Genomic DNA, 20,029 nt, shown 5'->3' with positions numbered 1-20,029 from the left:
TTTTTTTAAATTTTAACACAAAATATAATAAAAAATTTAATTTTTTTAAATTCTAAAATAATAATAATATTTTAACAATATTTTATCACCTTAACTTAACTCAACTCAACTCAATTCACTTCAACATCTAAACTCAACCTAAACATCCATGACCGCATGCAAATTGATGCAATGACGGCTTTTGGCGGCGCTTCGTTAAGGCTTCCACGAAATTGTACAATTGAAACTTGAAACCAAACCCGAAATCCACGAGACGACACGTTCTTGACGCCAAGACAAAATGGTTCCATTTTTGGCTCTAAAACGACGTCGTGGTGAACTGGCTTATCGCCTTGTCCTGCTTTCCCACTTCAAAGCCGTGAACTACCCGTCTGTGCCAGCACGCAGGAAGCTGCGGAGATCTGGCTCGTGTGCGAAGCCAACGAAGTCCTTACGGAAATCATTGCCAATATCGTTGAATCCTTGGTGGGTTTTCAAATTCAGCTTGCTTGTAGTTGTGTCGAACTGTACTCCGGGTTAATGCGTTTTATTTTATTTTTCGGCTTCCTTTTGAACTAAGAACTCGCTGTCCTTAATTATTTACTCCACATGCTCTTCAATATATTAATGGAGAAGCGTGTGCTATAATTTTCAGTTCACACTTTTGTAAAGAATCTTTGATTCCCAGGTTCTTCTTTGCGCTGCTCAAGTCTTTATTGGGGGTGACTATTGCATTTTACTTAGCGGGCTGTTTCTTTTCGGTTAATTTTTGGTACCCTGATCTGTATAAGCTTGCATTTTTTCCGTAGGAATTGGGGTTTCAGTTCTCAAGTGCTTGTAATGGTCAATTACTACTTAAGTTTCTTTGGACAAATCTGGGGTGTTGAGATCCTCGAAGAAGGATGGTTTTACAAGCAGTTCGTCCGTGGACTTTGGGATGTCTTATAGAAGCATTTCTCGAGCTTTTTCTGGCTTATATCTTGCTGTGTGTATCGGCTTTTGCATTTTTACCCTCGAAATTGTTGAGCGTTTTTGGGCTGCATCTGCCGTGTCCTTGTAATGGGGTTTTTGGCTATAAAAATAGCAATTTGTGCGTGCATGATTTGCTCGTTAATTGGCCAAAAGAAATTATCTATTATGTTCATAAGTCGGCGATGAGTAAGTTCCCTTTTAATTTGGTTTGGTTCGAGGATCAAGCATGTAATTCAAGTAACCAGCCAGTTGGAGATGTAAACTGTGAAAGTGGGGTCGTTGGACTGGAGAAAGAAGCATCTTGCAGCTCATTTGCCAGTCCAAGATTGCAAAACATGGTTGCTCGGAAAAGAGGGTATGATGCCCCGAAGAGGATTATGAACCTGAAGCAAGGGTCTGGAATTCGGCGCAGAAGGAGAGCTGTTCTTGAAAACAGACAATTCTATTCTGTTTTTCCAAATGATTATTCACATTCAGTTGTTGCTGGTAACACTCCTTATGATGGTGCTGGAATGAGAGGCAAAACCAGTGAAAGCTTAGGTCCTGTAAATGGGAGAGAAATTTCTTTCATGGGTGAGTGAAATTATTTAAACTTGTGGATTTCTCATCAGCTATTTAAATGCAACATTCATTAAGTTCATTTGACTTTTGATAATAGGTTTGAAATCAATTTATACCCGGTTGGAAGGGAAACAGTATTTAAAGTTTTGCCAATATATTTATCTGTTGTATAGAAAGGTCAGAATTTCCAAATGTTGAAAATCTGAAATTGAATTTTGTATGAATTGGGCACACTACATTTGATTAGGCAATACATATTAAACATTGTATTACCATGCTTACTGATTTCGTGGTCATGCCATTTAGGTGAAACAAATGGACCAATGGGCATTGATGTGGGAGAAAGAAGCCAGCATAGTTTTGATCTGAGTGAATCATTGGGTGAGGGTAATGGCATATCTTCTTCAGTTGAAACAAACATAATTAAATCTCCGACTGAATTTTTTGAAAATGAAGTTGATGCTATCCAAATGTTGGAACTAGCTCTTGAAGAAGAGAAAGCCGCTCGCTCTGCTCTTTACCTAGAACTGGAAAAAGAGAGAGCTGCTGCGGCAAGTGCTGCTGAAGAGGCGATAGCCATGATATCACGGCTGCAACAGGATAAAGCATTAGTAGAATTGGAAGCGAGGCAGTATCAAAGAATGATAGAAGAAAAGTCTGCTTATGATGAAGAAGAAATGGATATTTTGAAAGAGATACTTGTTAGGAGGGAGAGGGAGAATCATTTTTTGGAGAAGGAAATTGAAGAATACAGGCAGATGAGTTTTCGAGAAAATGAGCCGCCAAAAGATGATTTACATGATAAGATGGATAAATGGGGACAAATGCCTTTGTCTTCCCTTGAAAGGAATGATAATGAACAGTTGATGTTGCAGAGTGAGAATAACATGCCGATTGGTGAGGAAGTGGGAAGTTGTGCAAATTGCTCTTCAAATTGTAAGGATCCTTTAGTTGAAAAACAAAGGCAAATTTATGGATATGGCTGTCTTGAGAAAAATGTTCTTTTAGCTGGTAAAGAGAAGGGAAAAGAGGATAATGGCATAGTATGCCAACAGGTGACAGGTGAGGCAGCGATCGCCATGGTTCCATGTGATGGTGAAGAGCTAGAGAAAGATGGGAAATATAAAGATAAATCAGGTGGCAATCCCCATGGTTCCATGCTTGAAACAGAACCAGCTGTTTATGATGTCTATGTTGTTGATGATAGAAATAAAAACTGTAATGAACAAAGTGGAAAAGAAAGTAGATTATTTAGTAATGCTGTTAATGAATCCAGAGATTCTGTTGTCACAATGGGAGCATCTGGAGTGGGGAGCAGAGAGGCACCAAGTGATCATCCAACCATAAGCAGGGCTGGAACTGAGCCTAACATTGATAAAGGTAGATTGGATATTGGTAGTGAGTTGCCAGTGTTGAGTCTTTCACGATGCAAAAGCTTGCTTTCTGACTTGGGGAGAGAGTCTCTATCTGCATTCGATAGTGAAAAGTCGAAAATTGACATTGAGATTGAAAGGCTCAGAGAAAGGCTACAAATAGTCCAAGGGGAAAAGGAAAACTTGACTTTATATACGGAGAATGTGGACAGGGAAAAGGATCCATTGAGACTTCTGCAGGAGATATCAAAGCAGCTTCGAGAGATTCAGCAATTAAGAGATCCCACGCAGCAGGCATTCTTGCCCCCTTCATCTTCTAAGGTTATTTCTAGGGCACTTTGCTTACCATCAATTCCATCTTATGAGACGTAGATTTAAGTGTATATACACTTGCCTTTTACATTTCTCTGGCCCTGGCCATCCACTCTTACTAGTTATTGTGCTCTGATTTTGCCTGTTTTCAATATCGAAAATGATTGGTTCGGGTGTTATCCTGCATAGAAATAATGCAGACATGAATATTGGTGTTTGGTACAGCATCTATAAATTCTAGAATGCATTGAACAATGCAGTGTGGACAAAATCATGGGATTAGGTTCCCAATAGACTCAGAAAGTTTCCAACAGCCAAAAAGGCGAAATGGACATGTAGATGTTATAAAGGCCATGATGATGGTTTGTAAGATAGCCATTACATTGCAATGTGAACCCTAAAACTACCTATAGGTTTTAATGAACCCACTAAGCACTGAATTAACCCCTTGGATAGACAGAGTGCACATTGAAACCTATCGATAGCTTAGGATTCATATTTCAACTTTTTGGAGTTTAGGGTGTAAATTGAAACCAGTCGGTACTTTAGTGTGCAATTTAAACTTTTGATCTTTTATGTGAATATTGAAAAATGGAGCAATACTTTGGGGGTGCAAAATGTAATTTACCCTAAAAATAATAAGATTAGCTTCACGTGATCAGGTTTTTAAAACTTCACAGTGATCTTTTTTGTAATACCTAGATAAACTTATGTACCACAATAATATTTTAAAGCATTTTTCTAATATTTATTATACTAATATTCTTTTTTATAACATATACATATACATGGCACAACCCCCCGCCCCCCTTTTCTTGCTCCTTGAATTATTTTCATAAAAAATACTTGGTAAATGACACCCTTTTTTTCCCTTTGAATCATGCTATTGAAATATGAAGGGTATTGTAGCAAACACCTTGCAGAATGCACCCATGAAAGATGGCAATTAGGACTATACATTGGGATAATTCCTTTGACATGTTCATTGAAAAATTAAAAAAAAATAAGGAGAGAAGAGAGCGGGGACAGAAAATAGGAAGAACAATTCATCGCTAAGGCCCGATATTGAAGGGAAATTGAAGTTTAGCTGAAGGGAAATCAGGGAAGCCTGAAGAACGCAAGAATTGTGGAACGAAGCCGAGTTGGTGTTATATAAAGCAATGTGCAGCGTCTCATTAACAGTGGCTTGCTTCACATTACATATACTTTCTATTTGTTGTCCATTCTTATGTTAAAGCAATATGCAGCCGTTCATTAATAATGGTTTTTGTTCACATTATACTTTCAATTTGTTGGCCATTCTTATGTTACTATGTCAAGCATTTCTGATTACAGGATCCTTCATTTTCAGGTGATTTTGAAGAAAAGATGCTCCCAGACCGTGTCCTGTGAAACGTATGAAAATGCATAAATCGTGTACAACAACTACCAGTTGTTTAATGAAACCTGGCCTGTAATTTAGGTCACTTTTATCCTGAGAAGTTTGTAGAGTCTGCTGGAAAGAGTTATGAATTCAATTAGAAAAATTCTATGCATTAGCCTCTATTCACTACCCCACACCCTATAAAAAAAAAAGTTATAGATGTGGGGTGTGAAAGTGAATAGTGATTGATTCATAGAATTCCTATTCAATTATCTGATGTGTATAAAACTATGTAAGTAGTCTATAATATTCAATTATCTGTTGTGTGTATAAAACCATGTAAGTAGAGTCTATAATACAATGAAAATTGATGTAAAGCTGTAATTTTTAAGCGATCCATCTCACCATTCTTGCCTTGGCAGATAAGGGGATGAAAAGATTAACAAGGCCCTTTTAATTATAGCCATCATTTGTGCTCTGGGAGCAACTGGTTGTAATCATTATGTTGAGCATTTTACTTGCAAAAAAGGGGAATAAAAGGGTGACTTTATTTTGATTGGAGGGACGACAAAAGGAAAAGCTTTCTTATAGCAAAAAAATTTTATTTGAAATCACTTGTGTATTTTTTGTTCACTTGATTGACTGCGTTATTTTTTTAAATATAAAATAATTATTTTAATTAATCATATCAATAAAATATGCATAGAGTATGAAAAATAACTGTATGTAGCAAAATTTTTATAATAATGATCAAATAATTTAAGATTTTAGGATTTTTTTTTTTTTAAAGACTGGGGGATTTTTTTTTTTTTTTGAGGCTCTTCAGTTACTTTCATGATTTAAATTAAAAATTATATCCTATATGTGTATTTCTTCAAACAGAATAATAATAACAAAATAATGGATATTTTTTACTAATATAAAAAGCTGGATAATGATGTTTGTGGCCATTAATTAATTATTAATGTTGCCTTTTTGACTCCGCAATAAGGTTCCTATTTGCCAACGATTTCGGTGGAAGAAAAAAGCAAATGAAATACGAGCCGACCAATCCAACAAAACAAAATGAATCCTCTAAGATAAGTTTCATCTCCGCCGTTAAATACGCACTGTTTTCGCCGCTTGACTATTTGCAAAAAAAGACTTGTTGGAAATTTCAATCCGAAAAATGTCAATTTAATGGAAAAGTCCTTGAATTGTATCCACGTTTCGACTCTGGGTGTTCTGGTTACTTCCTCTTCGTTTCCGAATTGAATACTATTACGTTCTGACGTTGAGTTGAGTTGAGTTGAGTTGAAATATATAAAATGTATGGTTTGAAATCATGAGTAACTGCCAAAAGTCCTATAATTTTTTAGTTTCGGTTTATTAAGCATTCTCAACTTGTGATTTTAGAATTATACGCTAAGCAACGTTGGGGAAAAAAACAACTATTTCTTTTGCACCAACCAACCGTTCATTCTTTATTATAATTACATTACATCGTCACCATTTTTTTTTTCTTTTGAGAAAATGGTCGGACTTCTAATAGTCCAAAAGAGCAGCCCACCACTAAATAATTGACACCTATATCCTGTGGTTGCGGTGTTGCACTATATCTAATTAGTGTGTATTTCATAAACATGGAAGCCCTTTAACACAGAGGCTCTCGCACCCTTCGCACCCCCTCTCTGCCCCTTTGCACGGCTGGAGCTTGAAGCTTGAAGGAACTTGCTCCAAACTTGGTCCAGAAAATCATATTCAATGAACAAATTTTCAATTGCAGACATGCCAGTTGAAAGTCATTGAAATGTGTGGTCAGACACTGCATCACGAAATTCTCAAAAGTTAAAGCAACAGTTCATAACAACGCATACATCATTATGTCCATAGCTAGACAAATCAGTACTCCACAAATCAAATTGGTGAAATTGGACTCGGATTCCTCTGTCTAGATAGCTTCCGTAGAATCATGCTTAGTTCCAGAACACAAAAATCTATTATATATTTTGAGTTACAAATTCTCTTCCCTTTTAATCACATTTTATATCGAATTTCATCTTCTATTTTCGAGTTTCATCTTATCGTTAACGTTTAATCAAACACATATTTTTCAACCCATTAGAATGCCGATTGAGTACTGGAATGGTAAAAATTATATGAGCAACACCAAGGTCACCAATGTCAGCTATGAAAAATCGTTAGTTGCCAATTGGCGTGGTGCGAAATCCGTGTGGGTGAGATGGTGCGAAATCCGTGAGAGTCAGGTAATCTGAAAAACCAAATTAGGCAACGGATGGTAGCGTCAGACTAAGATGGTGGCAGTGGAACTAAGTTTGGTCTTGGGCAACGGTGCAAAGAGACGGAAGAGAGGGGTAGAGAGCTGAAAGCCAATTTCTATGTGGGTGCTTAGAATCGTTTCTGTGTGGTGATGCCTATTTTTCTTATTGTGTTTTTCCTTGCGTGGTAACCACTGAATGAATGGCTGCTCTTGGACGTTTATTAGCCTAACCGTTGCAATGTGTTTTGCTTTTTTATTTTTTTTTAGTTTTAGGGTGTGCACAGTAGTGAAACCCACGTTGGACTGGGGGCTATGGCCTCTCCAAATTTTTTTAAAGTTTTTAGGGTAGGTTTAGGGGGTGAGATGAGAATTTTGTGTTTTGTTTCGAAGTTTAAAATATTAAGTTTTAATATTATTATTATTTTGGGATTTGAAAAATGTGTATTGGGATTTGAAAAAGTTGAATTGTTTATTATATTTTGTATGAAGATTTGAAAAAGGTGTAATAATGAGATGAGATGAGATGAGAATTTTATATTTTGTTTTTTGCTCCAAATCTCCCTAAATTTTATATATAATTCTATAAATATAGAGAATGCTCCCAAAACATATATAATCCCTACATGCTCTCTAAAATTTTAATATACTTATAAATATTTTTCTAATTTTTTTCCTATAGTCCTAAAATTTGTATAATATATAGATATTATCTATTTTCAAGGATGTGGCCTCACTAAGATTAATTTAAACTAAGTTTAGAATAAATAATAAATTTATTAATATGAACGTCAAAATTTTTTATTATACAATATTAGTCTTCTTAATATAGAATTTAGAGTGAAAATACAAGAAACATTATTTAAGATTGATGATCTATATGAAAGTAGTTTAGAGGTTTTATTCTCTGGACTTCATTGAGCAAGAAACAAATTATTTAAGGTCTCAATTATATTATTACATGTTTAACGTGACATGAAAAAATATATATTTTACATGAAACTTAATAAACTAAATTACATACTAGAATGAAAGATGATCTTCTAAAAGATCACTTGATAATTTGTATAAAAACAAAATTATAAATATTTCATTACAGAAATAATAATCGATGAATATTATTTCATGAAACATTATCATCATAAATCTGAAACATATATTAAGTTATGATTTAGAATTTTATTTTTACGTGCATATAGCAAATTATCATGATCTAATTTTATATATAGTTATTTTTTTTAATGTCTTTTTAATCTTACATAAATGCGTTACACAGTAAAAAAGTTGGCTCCTTAAAAAGAATTGTTGATTCCACCAACACAACCTCTTTAACAAAATAAATAAATCCGAGACATATTTGAAAAAAGTTAATTTTTTAATAATAAATTTTATTTATTTTTTAAATGAGTATGCAAGAATTATATATTACTGTATTTAATATTATTATTTTTAATGTAGATATACAATCTTCCCTTCAATATTGGAAGGAGCGAAGTAGAGAACCATCAAAGTCAAATAGGTGTTTTCAGATGATTTTTTTTTTTTTTGAATGAATGGATAAAAGATGAACATTGATTCAACTCAACTCATATGAGTTGAGTTTAAATTTAAGTTCTAGACATACAATTTATAAGTTCTTAAATATTATTTAATTTAATATCTTTTTATATGTAAGATTTATAATTTTTTTTAACTCAATATTTATTTATATATGAGATTTATACTTTTTTTAAATTTTTTATAAGTATATTTAAATTTATCTTAATATTTAAATATATTTAAACTTATCTTAAATAGATATTACACAACTCACTCTATCCTAACTTATTATTATTTATATTTATATATCATATATTTATAATGGAAAAAAATATGTAGTGGGGAAAATGGAGAATTATTTCCTCGCATAAATGTTTTTGTAAGCAACGTTGTCTTTGTGTCGGTGGGAATAATGCACAAAAACCAAAGAAAAGGCAAGGTAAATAGTCGGGGGCATGGTCACGTGGTGATCAGGGTATAAAAGCCTTTTCAGCCAACCAAGGACCGAGACAAGTGGTATCTGTCAGCATTTGTCACGTGCATGACATAACACCTCCCGGCGGTCCCTGTCTCTGTGGCCCATCGTGTCTGTCCTCCTCCTCTTCTCTATGCCACTCCCGAGTCCCGACCACATCAATTGGTGCTCAAGTATCTTTCCGATAAGACGTCAACGGCTTCTAGATCTGCTGACGTCATCACCCTCTCTCCCCACTATCCTCCGCTCAAATCTTTTCAACTCTTCTTTTTTATTTTTATTTAGCCCCGTCTTCACAGCGAAAATGTTTGATTTTATCTTATTTTATTATTATAAATTTTTAAAATTTTTATATAAAATATAATAAATAATTTAAAATTTCAAATTACAAAATAATAATAATATTACAAAATAATTTTTAATAATCTTTTATTTAATTTTTAATTTTTATTTAAAACTATATCATTTCATCTTACTATTTAAATTTCACCTTAAATAATTTTATACAATAAATTTTAAAAATGTGTTACCTAAGTATGAGTGATTAATACGATAAATTACAATTAAAATAAATATTACTCTTTACAAATTCTCTGTTTTGTATAATTAAATTCTATTGAATTGGGATGTGAAAAAAGAATAATGTTAGGTACAAGTAACAAATAAATAATTCAATTCGACCAAATTAATAAAAATTATCTTTTTAAAAAAATCTCTTTCAAAATTTAGAAAATTTCTAAAATAAAAGTCAGTTGAAAAATCATTTTCATTTAAGAAAACCAAGCAATTGGAAAAAAAAATATTTATTTTAGTAAAGCTAGATTATTAAATAAGATGTCAAGCCAAATTTTTCTTCCCTTTTTTTTTCCCTAGCTGAATCGAAAACACAATGTTACAGAATTTAGCACGAGATGGGTCCCGATAAGAGCAAAATAATTTTGAATTCTTTTTTTGTTTTTTTTTATTTATTTTTTTGTACTTTTAAACATTAAAAAAAATTCATTAAAAGATACTTATTTAAGCATTAAATAATAAAAAAAAAATTGTCGGGCCAACTGTCGGTGAGACAGTAACATTTTTGTATAGAATTTAACGTGCGTTCCCAACAAGTACACCTTGTCCATCCTATAATTTTTTTCACAAAATAAATAAAAAAAGATGAAAATTCTATAGCCAAATCCAGCTCTAACGTCCCATCATATCCAAAGGCGGTCATTCTTCTCAAATGTATCTCACAATGTCTTTTAAATAAGTTATGTCAAATAATTATTTTATTAAGTGTCTTTTATATATCGATTTAAAAATATAAAAATAAATATTTTAACTATAAAAAAATTTATAAAAATAAATATAATTTGATTTGATAAGTTATATTATAAAATTATTTTTATTATCAAATAAATATAATATATAATATAAATTTATTTTATACAACATGGATAAGAAGATGATAAAAAAATAAATGATGAATATATTTTTTTATTAATTTTTATAAAATATGTACGCTTCTCAAATAGTTATTCTTATAATAATGTGTCCACAACTCCACGCTCCACATCGAGCGAAATACAGATTACAAACACGTAAAATCAATAACAAAGGCTAGAAATTAGCTCACGAAGTCATGAGAAACATCGTACCAAAAAAATGCACACGTGGACTTTCAGTGGCTTTACTTTTTTAAAAAAACCAAAAACATACAGAAGTGGGGGGACAGATTCGGACACCACAAGGTGCGACGAGAACAATGCGGTTTATACGCGGGAGCCACGTGTCATAATATCATTAGCGAAAGTGGGAGCTGTTCAATCGCATAGGCACGTCACGGTATCACTACCTCCACTTGGCAAACAGCAAGTGGGCCGTGACGTAGACGCACCGAACTCCGTTCTATTCCTCCTTCCCTAAGCGTGAACACCAAATACATCGACAAGAGCCGACACCTGTCTTAACCTAAACGCCCCCCCTTCTTTAATTTTCTATTTACAAATCGAACCCCAAAAAAACAATTAATTTGCACAAAAAAGGGAACAAAAGGGAGAGAATGACTGAAAAGTAAACAAAACACAGGAACGAACGAAAATTTGCAGGAGCCATAGTAGAGAGCCAAAGGCTGAAGCGGCCGTTGCACGCTACAACGACTTGTGCCTACGCTTCCTCTGCTCTCTCTCTCTCTCTCACCTGAAGAGTTCCTAAACACAGATAAAGAGAAAATTCCTTCGTAATCTGAAAGCAACTCTCTCTCTCTCTCTCAGCTTGTATTAATTCCTTTACGGAGCGAGAGGAGGAGAATTTTCGGCTACTCTGGTGGTTTTGATATCGTGCTTGTTTCCGTTCTTCAAAACTTATTTTCTGTAATTCTGCGATCCTTGTTTGGGTTTATTCATTCCTCTTGAGAATCTTGAGGATTTTCGAGATCTAGAGCTAAGCACGCAGATCTTATTATAACTCTTATCCATTTTTGTGTTTGGTGCATATATTGATCTGAAAACTGGATACTGAGCGTATCATAGATACAATGCCAGGTATATTTTCGCATACAAATCGTGTTTTGATCGAAATGAGCTCGAAATATTAAATTTTTAATTGGATTACTGTTTGTTTGGCCTTAAGAAGAACTCGCTTCAATTCGAGAAGACTGGATGGACAGGAGTGGTTGTGAGGCCGAGACGGCGTCTGAGGATGAGAGGCGAAGGGTTCGGGGCAGATCTCTGAAGAAAAGGGCAATGAGTGCTTCCACGAGGCTCTCGCACACTCTCAGGAAGCGCGGCAACCGGGTCGCCGATTGCCGATACGCATCGATCTCGATCTACGATGTCCGGGACGCCAGGGAAGAAGCAGCTGTCAACACGTTCCGCGATGCATTGCTTGCGAAAGATCTGCTCCCGCCTCGCCACGATGATTACCATACTTTGCTAAGGTAACCGAACCATCGCGTAACGTACACTAAATTTTCCATATGTTAGTTCAGAAATCTGATTTCGAATAATTTTATTATGATATTATTGTCTTATACAATTGCGAGCTCAATTTTTATATCTTGAGTTGACTTGAATTTTAGACGCGGTTGTGAATGCATACTATGAAGCAGTAGTGTTATACACAAGAAAAACTTGGACCGTTTGATGTTGTGAGAAACTTGGAATTCGAGAACCGTGTGGCATCAGAAAGTCGAGAATTCTTTCATTTAATGGATTATACAGATGCTGAAGTGAAGAAACCAGAGAAAACGAGAATATTGAGCCTGAATATTGGAAAAAAGTATTTTAGCTTTGTTAAACATCCTGCATTGTAATGTTGTTATAACTCTGCTATCAGAAGCAAAGAATTACCCAACACGGCGACTGAGGGACCGCATATGCTCCAATTTGTGTGCGAGGGCCTGTATATTAGTGTGGGTGTGTGTGTGTTCACTTGTATTATTTGTGTTTTTTTACATTCAGTTCTAGATGTAATTATTTCTTTTGGAATGTTATGTTCCATCTTCCTATTTATTCTGCTCAGTTATAGAAAACTGGCATTTCCTTGCTACAGGTTTCTAAAGGCAAGGAAATTCGACATGGATAAAACTTTCCACATGTGGGCCGAAATGCTTAACTGGAGGAAAGATAATAAAGTAGATTCTTTGTTACTGGTAAGATGTAAAAGAGAAACCAAAATTTTTATTAATTTGATACGATGAATGTCTAATTCATAGAAATCAAAATGTCTTCACCAATGTCAGGTTCTCTATCAAAAAAAATTTCAGGTTCTCAAATGGGCAGTTGAGGCTTGTAATTTTGGTTATCTTGTTTTTTCTAATTATAGTTAAAAGTTTTACCTGGACTACCAGTTGTTATTAGTTGTTTATTTTTAATGTCTTAAGTCCTAACAGATTCTGAATTGCAATGATTTATGTATAGGATTTTGTATATCATGAGTATGAAGAAGTTCAACGTTGGTATCCACATGGTTACCATGGGGTGGACAGAGGGGGACGGCCTGTTTATATTGAAAGACTTGGCAAACTTGAACCTAGCAAGCTGATGAATGTCACCACGGTGGACCGGTTTTTAAAATATCATATTCAGGGGTTCGAGAAGGTCTTCAGTCAGAAGTTCCCGGCATGTTCCATTGCTGCCAAGAGACACATAGATTCCACAACAACAATACTGGATGTGCATGGGCTGGTAACTTCCTAGCTTATCATAATATTTATCTCACTTCTGCATTTTTTGTGTGTTTGAACATTGTCATTGCTTCTCATTGCTCTATTTCTTTTGCAGAACTGGGTAAACTTCGGCAAAGTTGCCCACGATCTTGTTATGCGCATGCAGAAAATTGATGGAGATAACTATCCTGAGGTGGTTTAATAGCATATGGAATTAAAACAATTATGGTACCTGAGTTCTTGAAGCCAGCATCCATCAATCATTTCTGATATTATCTCATTTTTTACAGACATTACATCAGATGTTCATTGTTAACGCTGGTAGTGGGTTCAAATTACTATGGAATACAGCAAAAGGTTTTCTAGACCCAAGGACTACCTCAAAGATACATGTATGAGATTTTTTTTAAAATGTTTTTCAACTTTTAGAGGCCGTACAAACTAATCAGGGGTGGTTCACTGATTCCACAGGTTTTAGGCAACAAATTCCAAAATAAGTTGTTGGAGGTAATAGACTCAAGGTTGGGATTCTTTCTTGACATTTACCACTTACCATAAAAACTTTTGCCGTTTAATTGTGAATATGGTGTTTTTGACTCATTGCAACAATCATTTTGAACATTTGTCTGCTAAAACAGCCAACTACCAGATTTTTTGGGTGGAAGTTGCTCGTGTCCGAACGAAGGCGGGTGTCTTAGATCAGACAAGGGGCCTTGGAATGATCCAAAAATAATGAAAGTATGTTCCTAGTCAGCTGACAGAACGGTTCATTCATAATCATCGATGTTTCAGGAAACCTGAATTTTAAACTAATGCCTTGACATTTAATCTACTTTATTTCCAGCTGGTTCAAGCTGGAGAAGCAATGTTTCTGACAAGGACTAAGAGTTTCTCTGACTTTGATGATTCAGAAGTCAAGTTATCAGCCTCTAAGGTAACTTGTAGATATTTTAACAATTCATGTTGTCTTCTATCGTCTTCTAGTCTTATGTCATATTGTTACATTATGTTTATTCTTTTTGCAGGTTGCCTGTAGTGAAATATCTTTTGCTGGGTCAGAATCTGATGTGCCTTCAAGTGCTTCTGGCTTCAGGCAATCCATGCCACTTTGCCACAAAATGAATGTACTGGGAGTCAGTTTTCTTTGTCCTTACCTATTTCTTTATTAACACATTATTCTGAACTTATCTTTTTTTTTACAAGTAAGAAGAATTTATTAATCCACATAATTAGGCAAAGCCCAAGTACACATTAAGTATACAAGAGAAAAAACCTAATTACAAGCTAAGTGCTGTGAAAAACAGTGTAAAAGTCATTAAGGCTAGTCCCATTCAATACAATAGCCGAAGCCCAAAGTAACAACGTATGAAAGAAAAAGTCTCTAAATCCTCCCATCGAACGTTCCCTATTATCAAAACATCGACCATTCCTCTCATTCCAAGTACACCACATTAGACATAAAGGCACCATCTTCCAAACAGTCGCGATTTGCCGGTGGCCCCGAATTCCTTTCCAACATGACAGTAAATATGCCACCCTCCAACACCAATCCATTATAATAATCCCACGCTTTCAGCTTGTCAAATTGTCAGTAGTCAGAATTTCCCATGGGAAGCCAGCCAACCAAAGAAAGCAACCTTGAGAGGTACTTCGCTTCTCCAAATCCTCTTCCAAGGGAAATCAATAGAAGTATGAGTCGACATAACCTTGTAGAAAGATCTGATTGAAAAATTCTTATTCCCCGAATGAATCCAAATCAACCTATCCTCCCCCTCCAGCCTTTAAATTCAGTGCATATAACACGCTGTAAAACTCAGTGATGTCCCTCACCTCCCAATCCTGAACAGCTCTAATAAACCTCATGGACCACTGACAAAAACCGGTAGAAATGTCCATGTAATCAGCCACAGAGGCATCCTTAATCTATATATTATCTTCTGAACAAGAGTTTATTACTTGAAGCTAATTTTCTTGAAACAAAGAACTCAGTTTCTTTGGTTCACCGACAGCTTTTCTATTGTATTCAACTTGATGGGCAGCTGCAATCAATGCTGGTTGTTAAAAGTAATTTATTGCAAAAGATGTTCCTTGATCCTCACATTTTGTCAGCAAAGCACACATTTTTAGGGAGTGGCATTTAATTGCTCTCCCACCCATCTGTCACATGTTTCATTTCATTATACCCTTCAAATTGAAACATGTTTCTTAACTTGTTTTTTTAATTGATGTGATAACATATTATGGTGGGAAAGTAAAATGAGTTAGTATCTCTGATATTTGAGGCTGGACAAAAATAACAGGCGAGCCAAAAATGGAATGTCAATTGTTTTTTGTGGAATGTAGATACATAAGAAAAAAACTAGCACACATTCATTGAAGGCATATCATCCATTTGATCATTTATATCTTACCCGAATATCTTTTCTCCGTTGCTGTTTGGGATGAAGTAGTCCATGCTATTGATTTGTATGAGTTCCATGAGGAATCAGTTCTTATGTGTGCCCATTTGATCATCATCTTTTAATGTGGATATTGAGCTTTTTGTGTACAGTTCTACCTATGGAAAGACATCATCATTTCTAGTAACTCTTGCCTTGTGTTTCTTTTTTGTCTCAGGAAAATATGAGTGACCCTGCATCTAGCAACAGCCTGGTTGAACCAGTTGGTAGTACGATAAGGCTAAAAAATACTAGTTCAACAAGTAAGTTATCATTCAGCATGTCTTCTGCTAGTTAAGACTTGCCTTAGCTTTGATAGTATTGGTGTACAATAAATGATATTCACCATGGACTTCTATGGGAGTGGTTTTTCACATCCATTAAATTTACCAGTAACATAGTGATTGAGCTGTTTTCATTTTCTGCATTCGGCTGTAAATTTCGTATTAAAGCAAAACTAGCAGTGGCAATGTGTCAGGTAATCTATGCCCCATTGTCTAGGCTCAGTTAAGCTGTTGGTTTTGGTCAGTCTTGGTCAGGCTGGATTTTTTCTTCAGTGCATCCACATTTTTGGCCAGGCTGTCAACTGAAGTTACTCTTTAATTAGGATAAGGAAGAATGTACTGTAATAAATGAGCCAGACTGAGAATGTAGGTTTCCTATTGCACTTTTTGCAACCTAACATAGGAGCTTTCAATTTTAATGTTCTATTTTGTACTTCTTCTAGCACATTTTCACAGTAATGAAAACTATTATCCAGTAATAATGCAAAAAATGTTTAGTTTTATCAAAGGCTCGAAATACATGGCTGCAACAAATTGCTTGTGAGTTAGGTTCTCTTTGTTACAGAAGTTGGTTTATTTAGTATGAAGGTGATACTTGTCATCTTGTCTCTCTTTTTCTCAGTGAAAATGCTTCTATATGATCTTGTGAACTTAGAACACTTGCTATTGGACAAGCTTTTACATGCTCCTAACTTGGTGCTTGTGACAGGTGATGCAACCAACAGCAGTACCCAAAGAAGACTGTTAAAGAAGTCCATTTCCTATTTAACAAATTTGCTCCACATCATACTCAAAATATTAGCATGTGTATATCTACTACTACCTGGGTTGTGGAGATTTTTTGCAGTTCAGCATGAAGAAAAACAGTTAGAAAAACATAAAAAACCCAAGCTTGCTGATTCAAGACCTCCGGAGCAGCTCGTTTCACAGTCAATCAAAGAGGACCCACTCTGGAAAAGGCTGCAGCATCTAGAAACATTGGTAAATGAGCTTGTTGACAAACCTACAAAAATTCCTCCGGAGAAGGAGGATATGCTTCAGGAATCTCTAAGTCGAATTAAATCCATTGAATATGATTTACAGAAGACAAAGAAAGTAAATACCTTCTCTCACATAATTTTGAAAAATATAGATACTGTTCAAAAAACTTTTCTTGTATTAATTGTATTTTTCACCCTTGTTTGTAGGCACTGCTTGCAACTGCATCAAAGCAAGTGGAGCTTGCCGACTCATTGGAAAGTTTAAAGGACGACAGCTTAACTGTATGTTCCATTTGGCCATTAAAAAAGTAAAAGAAAACTGAAAGGATTTGCTCTCAAACAGAAAATAAGTACTTTGTCCATCATTACTTAGTTGTAGAAACTTTAATCATTGATAAGTTTTGGGAAGTTGGGTACATCAATGGGTGCATACCTTGTGTTTCTTTCTTTCATCGAAGGACCCAATTTTAATGACCTGAGCTGACTTTTACACTGGGTTTTAGATTAATTTTTTGGGTTAAATACAAAATTAATCTTTGCAGTCTGCCTTAAAAGCCAAATTTCTGTAGTTTTTTTAACTTTTTACTCCCTGTGGTTTGCAAAATATCAAATTATCTTAAAATTTAAAAAACAAAAACAAAAAAAATTAATTAAAAAAACTCAAAATAATAATTGAAGAAAAAACGAGGAGGGGGTGGCCACACGCCCACCCCTTGGTAGTGAGCGGTCTCCCCTCTCGCTCACCTAGCCAAGCCTAGGTGACCAGATCTAGGCTGTGCACGATGTGGCTCTGCGGGGTGGTACTTGCCTAGCTACCACAAAGCAGAGCCACCCCCACAGAGGCCCTGAAGAGCATGTCGGGGTGGCTCTAGCTGCTCTACAAGGACCACCACACAATGACCCTTGTAGGGCTGAGCCATGGCGGCCTAGATCTGAATCACCAAGGAATGACCAGACGGAGGGAAGGGAGATCCACCCCTATACAAGTGGTGGCCTCCACTTCAGTATCTTTTGATCGATTGTAATGATGAAATTCTGATGGAATGATTATTTTGATCGATTATAAAACCATAGAGTAACAAGTTGATTTAAAAAATACATGGAGTAATTTGACATATACACAACCATAGGGACCAATTTAATTAATATTTAGGCCTAATTTTCATTCGTTAATTAAAGTTTTATAATTTTCAATGATCTGCGTAAGTTTCTACTAAATGATATAGTTTTCTTCTTGCAATACTAGATGTGATTGATTAGATGGTTGATTACACTTGTTCAAATTACAAATATGGCAGGGGAAAAGGTCTTGTTGGCCGAGAAATTGTAAATCTTACACCGCAGGAAGATGAATAAGTTATTTTGAGACACAGCTTTGCCGAAGTTGCTAGTCCACAGTGCCTGTCTTGACTCTCAAGATTGCAATAATTTGGTCTGGAGTTCAATCAGCAGACTCGGAGGGTTGTCATTTTAGGTGACTATCTCTATTACATTTTTTAATGCGAGTCATTCTGTTTCTCATTTTTAACTTTTCTCAGGTTGTTTGAGTTGAAAGTGGTTATGTACGAGGCAGAGAAAGCCACAGGGAAATAAAATTGAGTTCTCTTAGATAGATAGGCATGTACATAATACTTCATACAAATTCAATTTACTCTGCTTTTGGACTGCTACACTCATATACTTTGACTCACTTGTATCCAATACCACCGAAATGCAAGTTTACAAAAGCAGAGCCCGTGTTCTCCAATATTTTTCCCTTAAGCCCTTTTGTCATTTGACCTCAATAAATCTATTATTTTGTGATCTCTTGGCATTCTTATTATTATCTGAAATATGCATTTGCACAGTCAGGTGAACACTGACTCGATCCAGTAAAGAATGTGTGCACTTCAACACTAAAGAAAAACTGTTTCATTTGTAGATGTTCCTTGCATTAATGCAGTACTGATCTCTCTCTCTCTCTCACACACACACACCTGATGCTGCAAAAAACGTTTGTTTTTACAAATGAGATGAGATAAGTTGAGATTAAAGTTAAAAATTGAATAAAATATTATTAGAATATATATTTTTTAATATTATTTTTATTTTGGAATTGAAAAAAGTTGAATTATTTATTTTGTTTTGTGTGGAAATTTGAAAAAGTTGTAATGATTAGATGAGATGAATTGAGATGAGTTTTGAAAACGAACGAGAACAGAGTTTAGAGCTTGCACTTGACTAAGATAATGATGTTAATATATATTAAAGAGAAAACGCTAGTCTTATAGATGTAAACAAATATTTCTTTGAGTAATCCTATAGTCTACACTTTTATCTTATTTTTTGATCATACTAAGTTGTATGTGTCACATTCATATCATTAGATGATAAAGAAACATTCAATAAATGATTATTTAATGGTGATAAATGTGCCACATCATATTTAGTAAGATAAAAATAGGATGGTAGTATAGTGTATAGAATTTTCCTATTTCTTTTACATTTTCTCTTAATGGAAATTATAATTGTCAGACTCACAACCCAGTTCTCAGTTTTCTACCTCCAGACCCACTCAGCGTTTTCTCTTTTTACTTATTTTCATGTATCTTTTTGTTTCAAATGGCCGACCTTCCCTTGGAAATCATTTAGGAGAGACTTGAGTATAGCTAGTAAAGTAAACACAAAGCAAAGCCAAGCAATGAAAATGAATTGCAAAGGCAATGAAAATATAGGTTTTACAATATAAAGAAGAGCATAAATTCAATGAAAGAAAGTGTCTTTTAACTTTAGTGGCTTGTAGCCAACTCCATCTTTTGTTGCAACAGATTCAGAAATAATGATGGGATTCTCCATAACGCTTTTTATTTTTAAAAAGGAGAATGAGGTCTGTAGGTAACCTCAAATCTCTGAGATCTGTTGTAATAATTGCAACCTTGTCTTGATGTACCAAATCTTAGATTCCACAACTCGATAATTGGTTTATTGTTCTTTGAAGATAGAATCCTATGCATTCGCTATTTATTTTTATACTTTACACTTATAATTTTTTTTTTCATAAGATGTTGGGTGTGGACTGCGGAGTAGTAAATAACGACTGATGAGAATAATTTTTTATTCCTGATAAAACCGAGAATCCTCAACAAAATTACAAGGACTGAACCTAACGACCTAGTTTCAAATCTCATGGCTTTCCAAGAAATCGTGCAGCGAACTTACTAATATTCCATACCACTCTTCTTGTATTACAATATCTGCTTTTAGCAAATAGTTATTATACTCAATAGCCTTACATCACACATTTGTTGAAGAAAAAAAATAAAAAAATAAAAAAAAATATGTGATATAAGACTGTTAAATAAGATTT

At 34.7% G+C, this 20,029-nt stretch overlaps 2 protein-coding genes across 7 annotated transcripts; both read left to right on the top strand.

Moving 5' to 3' along the window:
• The first annotated feature begins 322 nt into the window (after positions 1-322).
• Positions 323-4,957, top strand: LOC109006022 (myosin-binding protein 7-like). 2 transcript variants are annotated; one of them, XM_018985164.2, is made up of 4 exons: positions 323-465; positions 789-1,524; positions 1,819-3,206; positions 4,533-4,957. In XM_018985164.2, the coding sequence occupies exons 2-4, from the start codon at positions 882-884 to the stop codon at positions 4,587-4,589; spliced, it is 2,088 nt and encodes a 695-aa protein (XP_018840709.1). In that variant the 5' UTR covers positions 323-465; positions 789-881; the 3' UTR covers positions 4,590-4,957. The 2 variants fall into 2 exon arrangements, with proteins under 2 accessions (XP_018840709.1, XP_018840706.1); XM_018985161.2 differs by having other exon boundaries at positions 325-465; positions 4,549-4,957.
• A 5,918-nt stretch (positions 4,958-10,875) lies between these two features.
• LOC109006024 (phosphatidylinositol/phosphatidylcholine transfer protein SFH9-like) lies at positions 10,876-18,489 on the top strand. Of its 5 annotated transcripts, none has more exons than XR_001998564.2 (15): positions 10,876-11,356; positions 11,448-11,751; positions 12,366-12,465; positions 12,734-13,000; positions 13,097-13,174; positions 13,272-13,373; positions 13,453-13,502; positions 13,620-13,719; positions 13,826-13,915; positions 14,007-14,114; positions 15,598-15,682; positions 16,413-16,798; positions 16,891-16,965; positions 17,982-18,157; positions 18,222-18,489. XR_001998564.2 is itself a non-coding variant. In XM_035684841.1 (14 exons), exons 1-14 carry the CDS (start codon positions 11,350-11,352, stop codon positions 18,033-18,035), a joined length of 1,806 nt encoding a protein of 601 aa, XP_035540734.1. In that variant the 5' UTR covers positions 10,876-11,349; the 3' UTR covers positions 18,036-18,489. The 5 variants fall into 5 exon arrangements, 2 of the variants coding, with proteins under 2 accessions (XP_035540734.1, XP_018840710.1); XR_001998565.2 differs by having other exon boundaries at positions 11,445-11,751; positions 14,007-14,105; XR_001998563.2 differs by having other exon boundaries at positions 11,445-11,751.
• Positions 18,490-20,029: the final 1,540 nt, after the last annotated feature.

The sequence above is a fragment of the Juglans regia genome, chromosome 1 (assembly GCF_001411555.2).
Source record: "Juglans regia cultivar Chandler chromosome 1, Walnut 2.0, whole genome shotgun sequence".
NCBI classification, from domain to species: Eukaryota; Viridiplantae; Streptophyta; class Magnoliopsida; order Fagales; family Juglandaceae; genus Juglans; species Juglans regia.
The sequence above is the reverse complement of the archived record's forward strand: the minus strand, read 5'-3'. Positions and strand labels throughout refer to the sequence as shown.

Bases quoted from the DNA above. Each gene is read 5' to 3' on its own strand.
- LOC109006024 (XM_018985165.2), top strand. The intron at 11,752-12,365 runs GTAACCGAACCA...TCCTTGCTACAG, and splicing joins GATTACCATACTTTGCTAAG to GTTTCTAAAGGCAAGGAAAT. The intron at 15,683-16,412 runs GTAAGTTATCAT...TGCTTGTGACAG, and splicing joins AAAAAATACTAGTTCAACAA to GTGATGCAACCAACAGCAGT.
- LOC109006022 (XM_018985161.2), top strand. From the start codon at position 882: ATGGTTTTACAAGCAGTTCGTCCGTGGACTTTGGGATGTCTTATAGAA. The intron at 1,525-1,818 runs GTGAGTGAAATT...CATGCCATTTAG, and splicing joins GAGAGAAATTTCTTTCATGG to GTGAAACAAATGGACCAATG. The intron at 3,207-4,548 runs GTTATTTCTAGG...CTTCATTTTCAG, and splicing joins TGCCCCCTTCATCTTCTAAG to GTGATTTTGAAGAAAAGATG.